The 19,275-nt window shown below is 45.4% G+C and overlaps 2 protein-coding genes across 3 annotated transcripts in view; one reads left to right on the top strand and one right to left on the bottom strand.

Moving 5' to 3' along the window:
- The window catches only part of LOC147014769 (guanine nucleotide-binding protein G(I)/G(S)/G(O) subunit gamma-2-like), a 28,900-nt gene extending 22,722 nt beyond the window's left edge, over window positions 1-6,178 (bottom strand). The window contains exon 1 of one of the 2 annotated variants that reach the window (XM_085853025.1): window positions 6,019-6,178. The gene's annotated coding sequence lies outside the window, so the exon portion shown is untranslated. The remainder of the gene's footprint in view (window positions 1-6,018) is intronic. The other variant, XM_085853026.1, reaches the window with a different exon arrangement.
- On the top strand, window positions 2,401-14,509 carry LOC147014770 (uncharacterized). Its single transcript, XM_085850614.1, has 3 exons — window positions 2,401-2,778; window positions 6,202-6,585; window positions 14,405-14,509. The coding sequence occupies exons 1-3, from the start codon at window positions 2,527-2,529 to the stop codon at window positions 14,507-14,509; spliced, it is 741 nt and encodes a 246-aa protein (XP_085706740.1). The 5' UTR covers window positions 2,401-2,526.
- The last annotated feature ends 4,766 nt before the right edge of the window (window positions 14,510-19,275 follow it).

Here is a 19,275-nt window from a genome sequence, read left to right on the forward strand (position 1 = left end):
GGCTGTGTCTTGTTTTCTTTGGGCTGGGTTCATATAATGTATGTTTCGAGAAACGATTTTGCCTTTTGAAGCTTATCTCCAGAAAAAATTGAGGTAACAAGTTTTATGGTAAACAGCTTTGTGAGCCTTGAGGGTATAACAATGGCATCGCCATCATCTAACCTGCTGAGGCCAATTCCCATAGGGACTGGGCCACACTTCTCAAATAGTTTCAACTTATTTGCAATTGACAATCTGAATCCGAGCTTTCTCTGGACAGAACAGGGGTTTGTCTTTTTGGTCTTCCTGGCACAGAAAACACAGTACCCATTCTGTTTGTTGCACAGAAGTAGCTGACTGGTTATGTCCCTTGGAGTGGTGACCCGTCCAGGATTGTGCCTAATAACCAGAGACTGCTTAGGCAGCACCAATGCTCTGCACAGAGCATGGTCCCAATGGATGGATGGATATTCACACATTAATACACTGAAAACATCACAATCTTGTTTTTGATGCGAAGATATTTATGATTTTAAAATGTAACCCTCAACTTTCAGCAGATCAACGTCAGCCGCAAAGCCCCCTTTTTCAAAATTAAAGGGTGCCATCCTCGTCAAACATGACGCTATGTTTAAAATATACAATCCAGACTCCAGAGTGATAGAATATGGCTGGATGCAATATGGAACGTTCCTAAAAAAAATACAGTTTGTAAAAATAGTTATTTTACCAATAACCACATAAACTAGTGTGCTTTACATAAAATCAATAAGTTTTTGGGAGGTGAAGGGTTCCAGGCTTCAAAATCATTTTCCATCAGGGCTCTGTTGCTAAAATGAAAAGGTATGACCTGAACTACAACTCCACCAACTCATGAAATTTGCCGTTGGTGCTCTCAGCGTTGGGGAATATCGAGATTCAGAGAAAAGTCGCAGATCGGAGGACATACTGCATAGATCGTGCTCAGAAACACAAAGCAATAGTTTAACAGATCATTCCCATGTCCTTTTTCTCAAGACTGCGTGGGATAAGGTGCTCGATGAACTCTCTAGTTTTGTTTTAATCCTCCCTTTGGAATACAAAGTCTGCAACAAGTGTGTGTCCACTCTCAGGAGAGGCAGAAAACAACATTTGTCCAACCTTAAGAATGAACTTTTAAACTTGTCTCCCTCCTATAAAACCTGGTGGCATCTTGTAAAGTCGGTTTCTGGTGTATGCTCTCCTTCCATCCCTTCCATCTCTACAAATAGCACCACAGCGGACTCCTCTTGTGAGAAGGCTTCATTCTGTGCTGTACATTGGTAAATCAATCGTCACTTGTGCATAAAATGTGTATTAAAAGTCCCAGAAACAACTTTTTTGTCCTGGAAAACTCCTGCAATTTTGGTCTTCCATTGTCGTGCGATCTCGGCATTAGTTGCCAGTTGGTGTCTTTCATGAAGAGAAAACTTTGGGTCCATACAATCATCCGAGAGCATGGAAGAAGAGGGCAGAGCAGATAAGCATAGTGTTGATATGTATAACATCATACTTACCTGCTCTGCCAACATGTGTCCGTGTCATTGATGTATTATTGGCCTACCTTTGCTCATCCAATGTGATGAGCATTCTTCACACGAACAGCCACATCACTGATCCAGCCAGACTTGAACTGGTTGTGGGCATCCAAACTTTTCTACGCCTTCACCTCTTCCAGGGTTTAAAAACTTTTTGTAAATATTAGATAATTCACTAAATTTGGAAATAAAATGGTTGAAAAGTTTGCCTTGCTTCTGGGCCTTGCTGTCTTCGGCAATCCATACGTTCTGTGTTACCTGTAACCTTCATTGTTATGACATTGATCCTTAGGTAAAGTGTCCAACACTTCGGGGCAACCTTTGACACCGATTGTTTGGCCATGACAGAGCACACAAAGCATAATAACACTAATTTTCCACTTCCCCGATCGGGAAGGGACGTTGCTTTATCCTCCGCTTGTACTCCAATATGGCCGCGTTGTCATGTGTGTGCACAAATTGATGACATCACCAAGCACACTCCATGTCTGCACTGCATTTTTGGATTATGGAAACTGCGTCCGTGTTTTGAAATGGTCGTGCTATTTTTTATATTTTTTTTGAGATGGTCAATTATTTTCAGGAATCTGTTTGCGACATTTGTCAGTAGCACTGTGAAGGTAAACACCCAATTTAACAAATAAATCAAAATTGAAATTCAGTGTGAAATATAATTTGCATAATTAAAGGCGTTGAAATTAAATACAATGGCTTCAAAAAACAAATTGGAAAATCCGGCTTTGGGATAAGGAATGAAATAGGGGTTACATGGATTGCGGCTCTGAAGGTATTGCGTTTTTCACCGAATATGAGAAAAATGGTTTTTCTTGTTATTGAGGTTGCTGACCCCTGGTCCACACAAAAAAGGACCATTGTAAAAGTGATCACCTAGATCTTTATTATTGGATTGTCACTAAATGCCCAACTGGCTCATTAATCACGTTCATAGAGGAGGTGATCTGCATGTCCCTCCTGGTGTAGTGTATATGTCATGCACACACACACACACACACACACACACACACACACACACACACACACACACACACACACACACACACACACACACACACACACACACACACACACACACACACACACACACACACACACGTTCCTCTATGCCCTCAGGGCAGTTTGCAATCCGTACCACAAAAATGATAAATTTAAAAAAGGATGCAATCATAATTTTGTATGCAGCCTCTGGCTGCCAGTTGCATCATTGCTGGGAGCATGGCTGTGCCGCTGATGCAGTGCCCCTGGTTTCAGTAAGCTGGTACTCATTTCTCTGACCTCAGAAGGATGACAGGCTGAATCAAACAACCTAGTATTATTTAATGGCATGACAAGGGCTCGACTTCAAGATCCTCAGATCTTAAGCCCTGAGGTTGCATTGTCCGCATCTCCATCGTATCCACCAAAGGGGCATTTGTTAATAATGATGTATTCTTCATTTTAAAATTTAAGTGAACAATTCATTAATGTTTTGATGTTTAAAATCGAGATATATTTTAGATTATTAAATTTATTATTTTGCTTTAAGACCATGGTTTATTAAACTTTAAGGCCATGGTGGAACACTTTAAAACCATGGTTTTACTTTAAGACCATGGTTTTGCTTTGGGTGGTTAGGGTGGCGTGCTTTATGCCTGGTGTTGGCTTAATGGTTAGGGTGGTGGGCTTAGGATCCGAGTATCCTGAGTTCAAATCCCACTCGGCTGTTGAATTAATACCAGGTGGGGTTGACTCTGCCTGTCATCCTTCCGAGGTCGGCAAAATGAGTGCCAGCATGCTGGTATCCTGTGTCGGAGTGGCGACCCGTCCAGGATTGTGCCCAATAGCCAAGGAGACTGCTTCGGCAGCACCAACGCTCTGCACAGAGTATGGTCCCAGTGGATGGATGGATGGTGGCGTGCTTTGGATCCTCGAGTTCTTAGTTCAAATCCTGCTCAGCTGTTGAATTAATACCAGATGGGGTGAACTCGGCCTGTCATCCTTCCGAGGTCGGCAAAATGAGTGCCAACATGCTGGTATCCTGTGTCGGAGTGGAAACCTGTCCAGGATTGTGCCCAATAGCCAAGGAGACTGCTTAAGCAGTACTAATGCTCTGCACAGAGTATGGTCCCAATCTCCTCCTCCTCCTCCTCCTCCTCCTCCTCTTGCTTTAAGACCATGGTTGAATGCTTTAAGACCATGGTTTTGTTTTAAGATCATGATTGAATGCTTTAAGACCATGTTTTTGCTTTAAGACCATGATTGAACGCTTTAAGACCGTGGTTTATTCAACTTTAAGACCATGGTTGAACGCTTTAAGACTATGGTTGAACGCTTTGAGACCATGATTGAATGCTTTAAGACAGTGGTTTGTTCAACTTTAAGTCCATGATTGAACGCTTTAAGACCATGGTTGAACGCTTTAAGACCATGGTTGAACGCTTTAAGACCATGGTTGAACGCTTTAAGACCATGGTTTATTCAACTTTAAGACCATGATTGAATGCTTTAAGACCATGGTTTATTCAACTTTAAGACCATGATTGAATGCTTTAAGACCATGATTGAATGCTTTAAGACCATGGTTTATTCAACTTTAAGACCATGATTGAATGCTTTAAGACCGTGGTTTATTCAACTTTAAGACCATGATTGAATGCTTTAAGACCGTGGTTTATTCAACTTTAAGACCATGGTTGAACGCTTTAAGACCGTGGTTTATTCAACTTTAAAACCATGGTTGAATGCTTTAAGACCATGGTTTTGCTTTAAGACCATGATTGAATGCTTTAAGACCATGATTGAACGCTTTTAAGACCGTGGTTTATTCAACTTTAAAACCATGGTTGAATGCTTTAAGACCATGGTTTTGCTTTAAGACCATGATTGAACGCTTTTAAGATCGTGGTTTATTCAACTTTAAGACCATGGTTGAACATAGAGTAGCTCTTACTTGCTTCGTAAAGAGACACCCTGAACCAAGCCACGAACTTTGGGTAATAAATGTTTATGACCAAGAAAAGTAAACACGTGAACAGACTGCGCAAACTGACTGCTTACACCATGATAAACAAGAGCTTGGGAAAAACATCGGTAGTTTTGGTATTATAATGTCAAAATCATCAAAATCCTCTATTTTTCCTCTTGATTTCCTGATTTTGGTTTGGTCAAAAGCAGTCCAAATGAGATTCGAAAAATCATTTTGAGCCAAACATAACGTGCCAAGTTTCTCTTTCATACAAGGATACTGGCTGATCAAGTCTGCGCTACCATCTACACCATATTCATTCAATCGAACCGTTTATTAACTTCAATTCATTGTCACTGGGGATGGGGTGTGGGAGTGGAAGAATGGGGATGAGAACAGTGGGGAAATTTGCTCTAAAAAATTCCAAAACATTTCCTTCAACATAACAGGCAATTATTCCCTTCCCCTGAGCTGTGCAGCCTGGGTTTGAATCTGGATCCAGCTATAAACCGTCATCTTGGTGTCTAGCAGGCAGGACGAGGCATCAATGTGTGTGCCGGAACAGACAACCGATTGGGAAGCACACCGACATTAGTTTATGGACGTGAAAGATCCCACAATGCCCTGCGTGAAGAGTGGGTGAGCTATCGCCAGCACCTTGAACAAATTGCAAATTATTACTCTAACCTACCCATGTCCGAAGTTTTTTAAAATGTTTTAAAACGTGAAAACGATCCTTAAAAAAACCAAAAAAAACCTATAACCCTTCCCTACTCTCTTGGGCACTGCATCAGCGGCACAGCTATGCTGCCATTCTACCTGGAGCCATGTGCTACATATCAAAGAAGATTCCCTTCCCGTGCCAACCTCACCCTTCACACTTCACCTATCGTTTGTTGTTGTTTGACGAATATTGTCCTGAAGATGTTATCAGTGCCCTTTGCTTTAATACACCCCCACCACCTTATCGCAATGACATACTCCACAAGGGATAGCAAGTCCAACACTGAGCGGTGTGAGCAGTGGGTGCGCGTGATTAAATGTCAACAAATCATCAAACACCCACAAGGGGCACAGCACTGCCACAGGGAGCACGCTAAGTCGTGCAGACACTCCTTGATTTAAATTAGTGAGCAATCACATCCCCATTATGGCCGCACCAACTGTAACGGGGTCACCGATTTTGTCATGACCGGGTCGATCGTGATCAACGCAGCATTGTTTCTGCGCGATATGAAAGATAAAAACACAATGTGGTCAAGACATCGAACTGAAGGTGTAGACATCCAGTAGATGTGCTATAGACATTCAACGTGACCTCGGGGTCAAGCCCCATGAGACGGAATAATCCAGGTATTTGAACTTGAGTCATGTTCAGGTTCAGGTAACCTTCGCGTGACTATACACCCAATGATGGATCTTACACGTCATTCTGGAGGGGCTAGGGTCACCACACTCATCACAGAAGAACATTGTGATTTGAAAATTATAAATCAAACAATAAACGGATGTAAAACTCACCCTTATTGGGTCTATCTCAGTGTCCACGTACAAGACCTTCTTGACCGAAGTCCTGGTCTGGTACAAGACGCTACCGATCTGCCTGCAGTCACCGCGAACCCGCTTGGCAAACACATAAAAAAGGACGTCAGAATCCCAAACTAACTCCTCCTCCTACTTTTACTACAACCCACCTCTCATTGCTCTGCCTTTGACTTCACTCCCCTTCTGCACTCGTCTAAACCTCACGTGCGCGCATACACACACACACACACACACACACACACACACACACACACACACACACACACACACACACACACACACACACACACACACACACACACACACACACACACACACACACACACACACACACACACCTTATTCATCCTCGCACACCTGTTCGTGGCAGAATCTCTGTATCCCTCTTCCCAGGCCTCAGGGAACGAATCCTGCCTGGACCTCTCTGGACAACCACCACGCATCGCATTGCCAACGACGAAACTTGATAATCCCATGTTTGAGTACCGTTGTCGACATTGTCTCAATGTCAGTGTCTTTCTGTCCAAATCTGCATGGGCTCCAGTGGGTTTTCATCAGAGGTTGTTAAGTACAGCACCCTTCACCTACCCTTCCGGTGGAGTGAAATTGTGCAAAGGTTGTGCGAGATAAATCTGAGCACAGTTTCTACGAGAAACGTCCCTTGAACGACTGCCTTAATTGTAGTCGTGACATCATTAGATGCACCATACGTCATCACATTGATACATGTACCTCCTTGCAGAATGACTTCACGAGTGAAGTACCTATAAACCTATATATCGGCATAGATTCAATGGTCTTAATGTGCTTCATCGCCGTCTGGATGCACATATGCTGTGTGACGCTCACAGCACGAATCCCAACACTGATTGGTACTGAGCGCAATGGGGGTGGAACAGCTGTTCTGCCATGCAGTTCGAGGTAACGTGACTCCAGAGAGTGGTTCAGTGGCTGCAACTGCGGATGCAGTTGAACTAGGTGGAGGTTGATACTTGAGTCCTCTCCCTCTGGGACAGTGTTTCCTCCGGATTGATGGGACCAACAATCACAATACGAATCAGTTCTTAAAATTGTGCATTTACATGAGAAGCTTTTCTCGTGATTAATAAGCAAACAAAGAAATGAAAGAGATATGGGATGGGAGAGGGAGGTTTCAACAAGAAAGGAGGATAGAAGGAGATAATGGAAGTTAGGGGAGAGGGGTGAGGAGTCGTGAATGAAGGGAAAGAGGTTTGGAGCAGATACGAGTAAGGGGACTGAGGGAATATTGTCAGGTCAGGCCAGATCAGATCTGTGACTTGCTACAGGTACCATGTAAACCTGTACTTACCTGTTTCATTGTTGGGTTGGCGGTGAGTAAACCGTCTCCCTCACCAAGTTTCCTGGTGAGGAGGGTGTATGGATATGGACACCCAGCCAAATCAGATCTGTGACTTGCTACAAGTACCATGTAAACCTGCACTGATCTGTTTCATGGTCGGGTTGTCGGCGACTAAACCGTCCCTCCCACCAGGTTTCCTGGTGAGGATGGTGCATAGATATGGACACTCAGCAGGATTAAAAATAAAACCGGTCAAAGGGTGGAGGAGTTCCTTGTGAGCCAACGGCCATCCTTATCTGGTGACCAACTGTGTCTGCGAATGTCCTCCTGCAGTTGGGTACCTCTCTCTTGGAGGTTGGTGGCAGAATTTGCACTCCAGCCACCATAAAACACTTCATTCCACAAAACACATAGGAAACACAAAGAATATTGAAAACCCACTCCATGGAAATACCTCCTGTGCTGCTGCCCTTCGCAGGGCATCTCACCGGGTGACGGGAATGGGGCAAAACCTTCGGGGACCTCATTCTTTGATGATGGAAGAAAAAGCACGGGATAACATTCCTGGGACTGATTGCGGTGGTGTGTGTCGGGGTGGTGCTGAGGTGGCATTCACCAAACGGTAGTCTTCTCAGGTTAACTTGAGGTGGTCCCTTCGGGTGGGTGCCTGGAATGTCCTATCCCAAAGAGAGGATGATCACCTGTCTGCTATCTGACTCCAGCATTTGAAAATCAGTATTGCATCACTCTCTGAGGTTCAGAAACCGGATTGTGGTGAGACCATGGCGGATGGTAAGCCTGGTTTTGGCTTAACGGTTAAGGTGGCTGGCTTAAGATCTTAGGGTCTTGAGTTCGAATTAACACCTGGTGGGGTTGACTCAGGCTGTGATCCTTCTGAGGTTGGCAAAATGAGTACCAGTGTAATGATAATAGAGGGCACTGCATCAGCGGCACAGTCGCACCCCAGAAAATGATGCAACCAGCAGCCACAGGCTGCACACGACAGCCAGCATGGTGGGTGGTTGCACCTACTATTGGTATAGTCGCTCTGATGGTTACCATGGGGTTACTGTAGCTGTGTGTAATAACCTGACTCCCATCCCATGATAATTGAGGTAACACAAGTCAACAAGCGTTTGAGACTGAGGCATCGTCGTCACTCCTTGTGTGTCATTTCCCTATTATGGTCTCTATTTATGCTCCGACTGAGGCGAGTGATCTCACTGTGAAGGAGACATTCTATGCCACGCTCGAGCCTGTGGTTGATCAGTGCTCCAGGCGAGATACTCTTCTAGTCTTGGGGGATCTAAATGCATCGACTGGCACTGATAGGGATGGTTATATGAGACGTGTTGGTCCCCATGGGTCTGGAACTGTGAACCGTAATAGCACCAAGTTCCTTGACTTTGCAAGAAGTCATGGACTTATGGTAGCTGGTTCATGGTTTCAGCGCCCACAGGCTCATTCAGGTCAGGTATGGGAGCATGTGCCAGAACAGCACGTCGCTGCGTCCACTTTCCGCCGGTACTCCAGGGGCCTCCGTCTGGCCATCCCCCAGGCAGATGCCAGGCCCATCCCCATCTCCTTGAGATGATGGTCAACCTGTTGCAACCATGAGGCACGTGGTCGACCCACTGGCCTCCTCCACTCATGAGACTCCCTCGCTGAGAGAATCTGGTGAGCAGGATCAGAGTCAGGAAAACGAGCCACATGTCCATACAGCCGCAACTGACGCTCACGGACTATGCAGGTAACAAATCTCATCCGAGTCTCTCTCAGCAACCGCTCGTTGGACACAAAATCCGACCAGCGATAGCCAAGGATTCTCCGAAGAGACCTGGTACCAAAGGAATTAAGTCTCCGTCTCAGATCCTTGGTCAGAGTCCAAGTCTCGCACCCATAGAGCAAGACTGGAAGTACCAAGGACCTGAAGACTCGGACTTTCGTCCTCCCGCACAGGTACCGGCAGCGCCACACCCCATGATCCAGTGAGTCCATGACTCTCAGGCCCGACCCAGACGCCTATTGACCTCTGACTCGCAGCCAGCAGAGACATGAATATCACTGCCAAGGTAAGTGAATCTCTCCACGACCTCAACATCCTCACCACAAACAGACACAGACAGGACAGCAGCATCCAAGATGTCACCGAAAGCCTGGATCTTAGTTTTGACCCAAGAAACCCGTAATCCCAACGGCTCCGACTCCTCATTCAGCACCTCGAGGGCCCCCAAGAGGATGTCTAAAGTCTCCGCAAAGATGACTGCATCATCTGCAAAGTCAAGGTCCGAGATCTTGACATTCCCAAATGACGCACCGCAACTTGATCTCTCCGACATCCTCCCTAGAATCCAGTCCATACAAGTGCTGAAAAGTGTGGGAGCAAGTACACATCCCTGACGAACTCCAGTAACAACTGGAAATAAGTCAGAGATGGTACCACCACACTTCACAGCACTCTCAGTACCAGAGTAGAGTTCAGACATCAGATCGATCAGTTTTGGTGGCACCCCACGAAGACCAAAATCCTCCAGAGGATATCCCGATTCACTGAATCGAACGCTTTACAGAGATCAACATAGGCTGCAAGCAGCCCCTGCCGAAACTCTCGTCTGCGTTCGGTGAGGACACGAAGTGCAAGGATACGGTCAATCGTTGACCTCTTTGGTGTAAAGCCTGACTGCTCTGGACGCTGGTGCTCAAGCAGATGATGGCGAACCCTATCGAGAATTATCCGAGCAAAGACCTTGCCCGGCACTGAGAGCAGCGTCACCCCTCGGTAGTTGTTGCAGTCTTGGCGATCACCCTTCCCTTTCCAGAGAGGGACAACAAGGCCCCTCTTCCAGTCAGTTGGGATGATGCCTGTGTTCCAGGCAGAGCACAAAACTGCATGCAACGACACGAGTGCAGCATTTCCACCAGCCTTGAGAAGTTCGGCATGGATGCCACAGATCCCTGGAGCTTTGCCCCGCTTCAACTGGTTCACCGCAGCCCGTGTTTCCACAAGCGTAGGTGGACCACAGTTGATTCGAGGGTCAGCAACAGGGATTGTAACACCCTTGACGTCCAACTCGACAGTTGGGGGGATCAGCCTGGTACAACCGTCAAAGTAACCGGCCCAGCGGGCCTTCACTTCAGACTCCTCTGTCAAGAGCCCTACCACTCTCTGCTCGAACTGTAGTGCTCCGAGGGAGGGGCTTGGATGAACGTAATGCGCGAATTCGCGTGTAAGCGGGACGAGAATCACCTGTCCACAGGTGATGCTCTACGCCCTCACAGATTCCTCGCACATAGGCCTCCTTGTCCACCCTCAGTGCACGTACAGTTTTACGCCTCAGCTCCCTGAACAGCTCAGCTCTGCCATTCAGCCTGGCCCTGCGACTCTGGTCAATGGTATCCAGTGTCCCTTGAGAGACAAAATTCTTCTTTGCCCTGCGGTGAGCTCCAAGGCATCCACCGGCAACATCAAGGACGGTGGTCTTGAAGGCGCTCCACAACTCTTCAGGACCCCCAAAGCACCCAGACTCCCCAAGTGTCCACTCAGCCTGTTTTGCAAACTCCTCAGCTACTCTCTCATCCCTGAGCTTGGCAACATCCAGCCTCGGCTGGGATGGTACCATTCTCCAGGATTTAAGGTGCAGCTTTAGAGTTGCTACAACAAGCCTGTGGTCAGTATTGAGGAACTGAGCACTCCGGTAGACCCTGCAGTTCTGGATCATCCTCCAACGACCGTCAATGAGGACATGGTCAATCTCCTTTGCCACACCGCCAGCGTTGGAATACCAAGTCCAGCGATGAGCTTGTGGGCGCTGAAACCATGAACCAGCCACCCTAAGTCCATGACTTCTTGCAAAGTCAAGGAACTTAGTGCTATTCTGGTTCATAGTTCCTGACCCATGGGGACCAACACACACCTCATAACCATCCCTATCAGTTCCAGTCGATGCATTGAAATCCCCCAAGACTAGAAGTGTATCTCGTCTGGGGCACTGATCAACCACAGACTCGAGTGTGGCGTAGAATGCATCCTTCACGGTGAGATCACTCGCTTCAGTCGGAGCATAAACAGAGACCAGGGAAAATGACACCTAAGGAGTGACGAATCCTTAATCTCATAATACGCTCGTTGACCGGTGTTACCTCAATTATCATTGGGGTCAGCTTATTGGACACAGCTACAGCAACTCCTTGGGTATGGTAACCATCAGAGCGACCAGACCAATAGTAGGTGTAACCACCCACCATTATCTCGCCGCAATCCGGTCTCCGAACCTCAGAGAGAGCTGCAATCCCGATGTCCAAACGCTTGAGCTCAGATGATAACAGAGACAGGTGATCATCCTCTCTTAGGGATAGGACATTCCAGGCACCCACCCGAAGGGACCGCCTCAGGTTAACCCAAGGAGACCGCCGTCTGGTGGACGACACCAGCACCACTCCGACACACTCTCCCGCAATCTGACCCAGGGATGTTACCCCGTGGTTTCCTCCTGTCAACGATTGGGGGTCCCGAAGGCTTTGCCCCCAATCCCGTCATCCGGTGAGCTGCCCTGCGAAGGGAAGCTGCACAGGGAGGTACTCCCACGGAGTGGGTTTTCAGATTTTTTTGCGTTTTTGCGTTTTGCGGAATGAAGGGTTTTACGGTGGCCGGAGTGCAAATCCTGCCACCAACCTCCTAATAAGAAGTGACCCCAACTGCAGGAGGACGTCCGCAGACACAGTTGGGCACTAGATATGGATGGCCGTTGGCTCACAAGGAGCTCCTCCGCCCTTTGACAGGTTTTGTTTTTAATCCTGCTGGGTGTCCATATCCAAACACCCTCCTCACCAGAAAACCTGGTGGGGGAGACGGTTTAGTCGCCGACAACCCGACCATGGAACAGGTTAGTACAGGTTTACATGGTACCTGTAGCAGGTCACAGATCGAACCTGACCTGACAGAAATCGATCGAACCTGACCTGACCTGACAGGCTCATTGCTGGACTAGTATTCCAATGCCGGTAGTGTGGTAATTGAGATTGACCATGTGCTCATTGTTGGTCATTGAAGGATGATCCAGAACTGCAGGGTCTACCGGAGTGCTCACTTCCTTGATACCAACCACAGGCTTCTTGTAACAACTCTGTAGTTGCAGCTTCAATCCGGGAGAATGGTACCATCCCAGCCGAGGCTGGATGATGGCAAGCTCAAGCATGAGAGGGTAGCTGAGGAGTTTGTGAATAGGCTGAGTGGGGATTTGGGGGTCTGGGTGCTTTTGGTGATCCTGATGAGTTGTGGAGTGCCTTCAAGACTACCATCCTTGATGTTGCCTGTAGATGTCTTGGAACCCATCGTAGGCGAAGAAGAACTTTGTCTCCCAAGGGATACTGGGACCAGAGTCGCAGGGCCAGGCTTAATGGCAGAGCTAAGCTGTTCAGGGGGCTGAGGTATAAAACTGCACATGCAGTTAGGGTGAACAAGGAGTCCTATCTGCAAGGAATCTGTGAATGGGTAGAGCATCACTTGTGGTCAAGTGATTCTAGTCCTGCTTACAGAGGAATTTGCGTATTGCATTCCTCCAAGCCCATCCTTAAGTGTACTCCAGTTAGAGTGGAGGGTGGTGGGCTCTTGACAGAGGAGTCTGATGTGATGGCCACTGGACCGCTAACTTTGAGCAGTTGTACCAGACTGACCCACCACCTGTTGAGTTGGATGTCAGGGGTGTAACTATCCCAGTTGCTGACCCTCTAATCAACTGTGAACCACCTCCTTTGTGGAAACACAGGTTGCAGTGAACCACTTGAAAGAGAGTGAAACTCCAGGGATCTGTGATATCCATGCTGAACTTGTCAAGGCTGGTGGAAATGCTGTACTCATGTCATTGCATGTGGTTTTGCGCTCTGTTTGGAACACAGGCATCATCCCAACTGACTGGAAGAGGGGCCTTGTTGTCCCTCTCTGGAAAGGGAAGGGTTATCACAAGGACTGCAACAACTCCTGAGGGGTGACTCTGCTCTCAGTGCCAGGCAAGGTCTTTGCTCAGATAATTCCACCACCATCTGTTTGAGCACCAGTGCTCAGAGCAGTCAGGCTTTACACCAAAGAGGTCAAAGATTGACCATATCCTTGCTCTTCGGGTCCTCACCAAACGCAGATTAGAGTTTCGACAGTGGCTGCTTGCAGCCTATGTTGATCTCTGCAAAGTATTCGATTCAGTGAATCGGGATGCACCCTGGAGGATTCTTGGTCTTTATGTGGTGCCACCGAAACTGATCAATCTGATCCCTAACTAACCCTAACTATACTCTGGTACTGAGAGTGTTGTGAGATGTGGTGATTCAATCTCTGACTTATTTCCTGTTGTTACTGTAGTTCGTTAGGGGTGTGTACTGCCCCCCACACTTTTCAGCACGTATGGACTGGATTCTGGGGAGGATGTTGGAGGGATCAAGGTGCGGTGCATCGTTTGGGAATGTCAACATCTCAGGTCTTTGTGGAGAAGATGCTTTCATAAAAATGAGGGGTTCAGAGAGGAGGCCTATGGCCCCCATTCTAGGCGAGATACGGCCATGAGGAGCACAAATAAGGTTAGGGCAAGTTACCTCCACAATACCTCGTGGCAAGTTTGGTCTGAATCTGTCTGGTGGTTTCTGAGAAGAAGATTTTTGAATAAAATACCAAAATTTGGGGTAAAACTTCTTTTTACCCCCTTTATCGGTGGCATATCCAGATGGGGTGCATAACCCCATGAGACTTGACTGTCGGGATGCATTCTACCAAATTTGGTCAATATTGGTCAGGTCGTTTGTGAGATGTTTTAGTTAAATATTAACGGATGTATGTAGGTACATACAACCGGACACCGAGACCCACTCGATGAGCATATTTCGGAGAAATAACCCAAAAATATCACTAATTAATACATTTCTCACACTGAGAAAATAATCTTGGAACTATTTAAGCTCTACATAAACATAGTAGGGGACTCAGACTGCCACAGCATGCAAAATAAGGGTTCGAGGTCACACTTCTTGCTATACTTTGTTTTTATGTGTTTTTAGGTCGGTTTGTCCATTCCTCATAAGGTTTCAGAGGTCTGCTCATCAGACACTCTTGCAAACAATTTCTGTGGGTGGAAGTTTGAAGATATGAGATCACTTAAATGAGCCAAATAATTAGGGGTAGGGGAAACTGAAATGAGATTTTTATGCATTTATTGTGTTGCAATACATGCATATTAGGCATCATTGGAAAGAGCTAGGGTCAAGCTAAATTTTGATAATTTTTTTTACTTTGATGACGTCATCAATGATGTCACGAGAGGCCAAAAGGTCACGTATTTTTGCCAGAAGTCAAAATATGGGAAATCGTGATATAATATGTAGTGTTCTAGCCAAAACAAAAGAGAGTGAAAAACACAAACACCATTAATATAAGAGTACATCTACACTAAGTTTTTGGTATTAAGAAAAGTTACATAAGTACAATCGTTTTCATATTAACTCATTCTGACAAAAGTGCAAAATCAGCAAAAATGTCTAAAAATGTGGATTTTATGAAATAGACGAGAGACTGCATTTTTTTTACAGTAACGTCTTTAATAACATCAAATATTAGTACAATAAGGCTTTATATGCATTTAATATATGATTTAACCCTTTCCTGGCTAAAATTAACCCTTTTTATTGTTTCGGTAATGGTTCAGTGTGTTATGTAATTCAGTCGTCAAAACTTCACATTCAATTCAATTTCTTGGTCCTATAGGAACCAATGACAAAATGTCAGTGACATTGAGTTCCAATCTGCTCATCATAGTAGTTCTGATTGAAATATTCATATCAAATAGTCCTCATCTGAGGCTAGATCGCAATTCTGTGGATCTCCGCAACACTTGCAGGCAATGGTGCATTTCAAGCCAGCCACTCTACATAAATAGCGTCCTTTGCATTTACCCTTCTTGCAGTTACAATGGGTTTGAACTATTCCAGGTTTTGAGGGTTTCGTCATTCGTGTGGCAAGCAGGCAGCCATTCTTTTTAAACCTCCCAAATTATTATATGTCTGTTCTAGTGCCATGTCTGTCCAAACTCCATTGAACTTTCCTTCCTTTTTTCTTACCACAAAGTTACCATTTTTGAACTCTGTCTCAATTGAAGCCGGTAAATTCTTCATGGCGTTCAGATAGTGTGGAAAACAAGATACATATTTAGAATGTTCAGCAGACACTAGGTATGGGAGGATCTCTTCGGCTGCAGCAATATGCAGGTCCCATATGCCAGCTCTCTCTGCAGAAATGTACCTCTTCAGGATAGTTATCATTTCTATGTACATAAGCCACAGTTGACTTGTTGGCGAAGTGCACTTAGTCTTCACAAATTCATCCATCTTCTTCATAACATCATCAAGACTGGCCTGAGCTTCCTTACAGGCACGTTGGATGTCATGGTCTTTGCTGCTATTGACTGTGTCACATATCTTACTCAATTGGATGGACAAAGATGATAATTCATCAGTGCCAGTGGACTTTTCCACCAGCCAGTCTTCGAAGACTTCCCCGAAAAATGCATATATAGCATTCTCTACAAGAGTGTGAGCTCGCAACATTTGATAATAATATTTTCCAGACATTATCTTGTTAGCAGTGCCTGGCAAGCACACACTGCCTTCAATGAAAAGGTCTTCTAGTCCAGTTCCTTTCATCAGTTTGCCAATTTCCCCTTGAAAATTCATTGCAATGTGAAATCCACCCATTCGAAGAATAAGGTGGTCGTACTTTGTGGGGTGTTTCTTCTGTAATGCCAGAACAATTTCATAGATGGCTTGATCGCATGTCAAGACACAGAATTCTTGGCCCAGATCTTTGGATACAGTCATACAATAATCTAATGACTCTTGAACAACATCAGGGTTGGTTGGGGAAAGAGGAAGAAATGGACCACAACCAATCACAGTAGCCTTTTCATATTTTTCAATCTGCATTTCTTTGAAGTTTTTCCAGGATACTGGATGCATTTCATGTGTGAGATCTAGTAAATCAGTTGAACCTGTCATACATAGTTTGAACAGAATATTGAAGTCCTCTTCCATTTTAAATATGTTTGTGTCATCTGGGACTAGTTTGAGTCCAAGCAAGGAATGACTTTTCTGTCGATCAGGAAGGGTGATCCAACTTCTTCTAGGTTGAACAGGCTCCGTGTCTTCAAGGGTCACTGAACGGGATTTCTTTTGTAGCGGAATGCACTTAGTGCTTGATTGGTTTTCTCTGGTGGCGTCATTGGGATATTGGTAGATTATATGTGGGGTTCCATGAGTAGTTGTTCCATCAACAGTGTTCTCATGAAAGTCAAGATTATCAATGGCAAACTGGGTGAAAATATCTTTTGCAATGTTTCCAGGAATGAAATAGCCTTGCTTTTCTATCTGATCATTAGCTTAATTTGCCATGGTGGATATATATCTCTGCGCATCGTTATAACTGATGCAGTTACCAATTCTATTTAGTAGGGTTACCGTGTCCTTACTTCGAGTCTGCTTTATGATGTGCACAGCAGTGCCAACATGTTTTGGAGTTGCTATTTTAGCAATGGCAGCACATATATCCTGTGGAAGGTCGAGCACTTGTTCATGCTGTTTTGCCTCAAGCACAACACGGTCATCAGGACCAAGACCACTGTCTGCATCAGTCAACATCCAAGCAATGTGGTTGTACAAGTTATTCGGGACACACTTCAGTGCATATTCATATGATATATTCATGTTTACTTCTGCAACATCCACTTGCTTCAATCTCTTCCTTTCTTCACTGGCTATTGATTTTAGCTGTTTGTGAATGGCCTTTGCAGTATGAAATGACTCAGAAGGTGATGTATGGGACTGTTGAGGTTCATTGGCAGTTTTGTCATTGTCAAGATCCTCCTCAATGTATTCTGATTCTTCCAGGCGATCTTTCAGTTTCTTAACTTCTGTGAGGACTGTTCCCAAAGCTAACTTGGAGGAACATAAGAGATTCGAAGTACCGACCTGGGGAACAATCATAATTTGCTTACCATAGTGGTTCTGAAATTGTTTTACAAGCGTATCACCACGATATGACATGGCATGTTCCACCTGCTTCTCATCCAACCACCGACAAAGCATATCACGCAATTGCGAAACAAAATAAATACAACGATCACTGAGCAGTTTTGCTTCAATAGTAGAAATAAGCCACTGAAACCCTTTTTCAGACACTCTAACTGTCAGTAGTGTTGATATCTGTGGGGCATTTGTTCATAAAACTATTCAAACACAACCGATGATACCTAAATCATTTGCAATCATGTCCGCACAGCCTACGTCACAACCTTGAATCAAATGTAGCATTCGTTCATCATTGAGTTCATTCGCTTTATTCCAAATTGATAACTGTCTATCCTTTGTGGCAACCAAAATTAATTTGTGATCTCGTTTTTTGTCTCTCACTTTACCACACACAAAACAGTTCGTTTTGAAATCTAACTTTGTGTCAAATTTCAATCGAGTAGATGTGCAGACGGGTTCTTCATCCATATTTGCAATTTTTGTTTCGACCTTAGGCTGTTTTTATCAACCGTTTTTTTTATTAGTGTATGTACTTCGACACGAACTGTGAATCTTAGGAAGTTTCTTGAGAAATATGTCCTTACTGCTGACATCATCTAGGAGGCGGTGAGCAACCTTGTCCATTCGATGGGATAAAGCTTACAGTAATGAGGGATAACCATTCTCTGTGACATTTTGAAGAGTACACGATGTCTTCTTTTGACAAATTATACAGGAATTATAATCTGTCCCATCACTTGGCGACTTACTTTTCTCACCAATTCGAAAAGCCCCTTCCTCCATTGTGTTGCTGGGATGTACCAAAGGTACATATACCTGAAGATGTGTGAAATGTAGTAGTTAAGAATCAATATACAACTATTGAAAAACTATGTATTGGAGGGCAAAAATAATAAATGTTCAGTGCTTAATTCAACAAACAAGTGATCATTGGCATCACGGGCCACTATACCATCGAGTTACAGATCAAATGAGATTATAATTTATATACTACAACATGTACTAGGTCTGTAAGGATGCTAACTACATGACCTATATAGCTGCTGGCATGTACATCACTGTAGCTATTCCTGACATCATCCATGTCACATGCACAGGTATGTGTACCTGCATGCAGGCCTAAAAAAATTTCAGGCACCTTTTCAAAAGGTCAGGTCAGGTATGGGAGCATGTGCCAGAACAGCGCGTCGCTGCGTCCACTTTCCGCCGGTACTCCAGGGGCCTCCGTCTGGCCATCCCCCAGGCAGATGCCAGGCCCATCCCCATCTCCTTGAGATGATGGTCAACCTGCTGTAACCATGAGGCACGTGGTCGGCCCACTGGCCTCCTCCACTCATGAGACTCCCTCGCTGAGAGAATCTGGTGAGCAGGATCAGCGTCAGGAAAACGAGCCACATGTCCATACAGCCGCAGCTGACGCTCACGGACTATGCAGGTAACAAATCTCATCCGAGTCTCTCTCAGCAACCGCTCGTTGGACACAAAATCCGACCAGCGATAGCCAAGGATTCTCCGAAGAGACCTGGTACCAAAGGAATTAAGTCTCCGTCTCAGATCCTTGGTCAAAGTCCAAGTCTCGCACCCATAGAGCAAGACTGGAAGTACCAAGGACCTGAAGACTCGGACTTTCGTCCTCCCGCACAGGTACCGGCAGCGCCACACCCCATGATCCAGTGAATCCATGACTCCCCAGGCCCGACCCAGACGTCTATTGACCTCCGGCTCACAACCTGCGGAGACATGAATATCACTGCCAAGGTAAGTGAATCTATCCACGACCTCAACATCCTCACCACAAACAGACACAGACAGGACAGCAGCATCCAAGATGTCACCGAAAGCCTGGATCTTTG

This window comes from Eptatretus burgeri, chromosome 13 (assembly GCF_056783735.1).
Source record: "Eptatretus burgeri isolate ZD-2024b chromosome 13, Ebu_testis_v1, whole genome shotgun sequence".
NCBI lineage: Eukaryota > Metazoa > Chordata > Myxini > Myxiniformes > Myxinidae > Eptatretus > Eptatretus burgeri.

What these genes read in the sequence shown, in the direction of transcription:
- LOC147014770 (XM_085850614.1), top strand. Translation starts at nt 2,527, where the DNA reads ATGCACACACACACACACACACACACACACACACACACACACACACAC. An exon ending in TGCTGGGAGCATGGCTGTGC is followed by an intron (nt 2,779 to 6,201) that starts CGCTGATGCAGT and finishes ACCTCTCATTGC; the next exon opens with TCTGCCTTTGACTTCACTCC. An exon ending in CCAAATCTGCATGGGCTCCA is followed by an intron (nt 6,586 to 14,404) that starts GTGGGTTTTCAT and finishes ATGTGTTTTTAG; the next exon opens with GTCGGTTTGTCCATTCCTCA.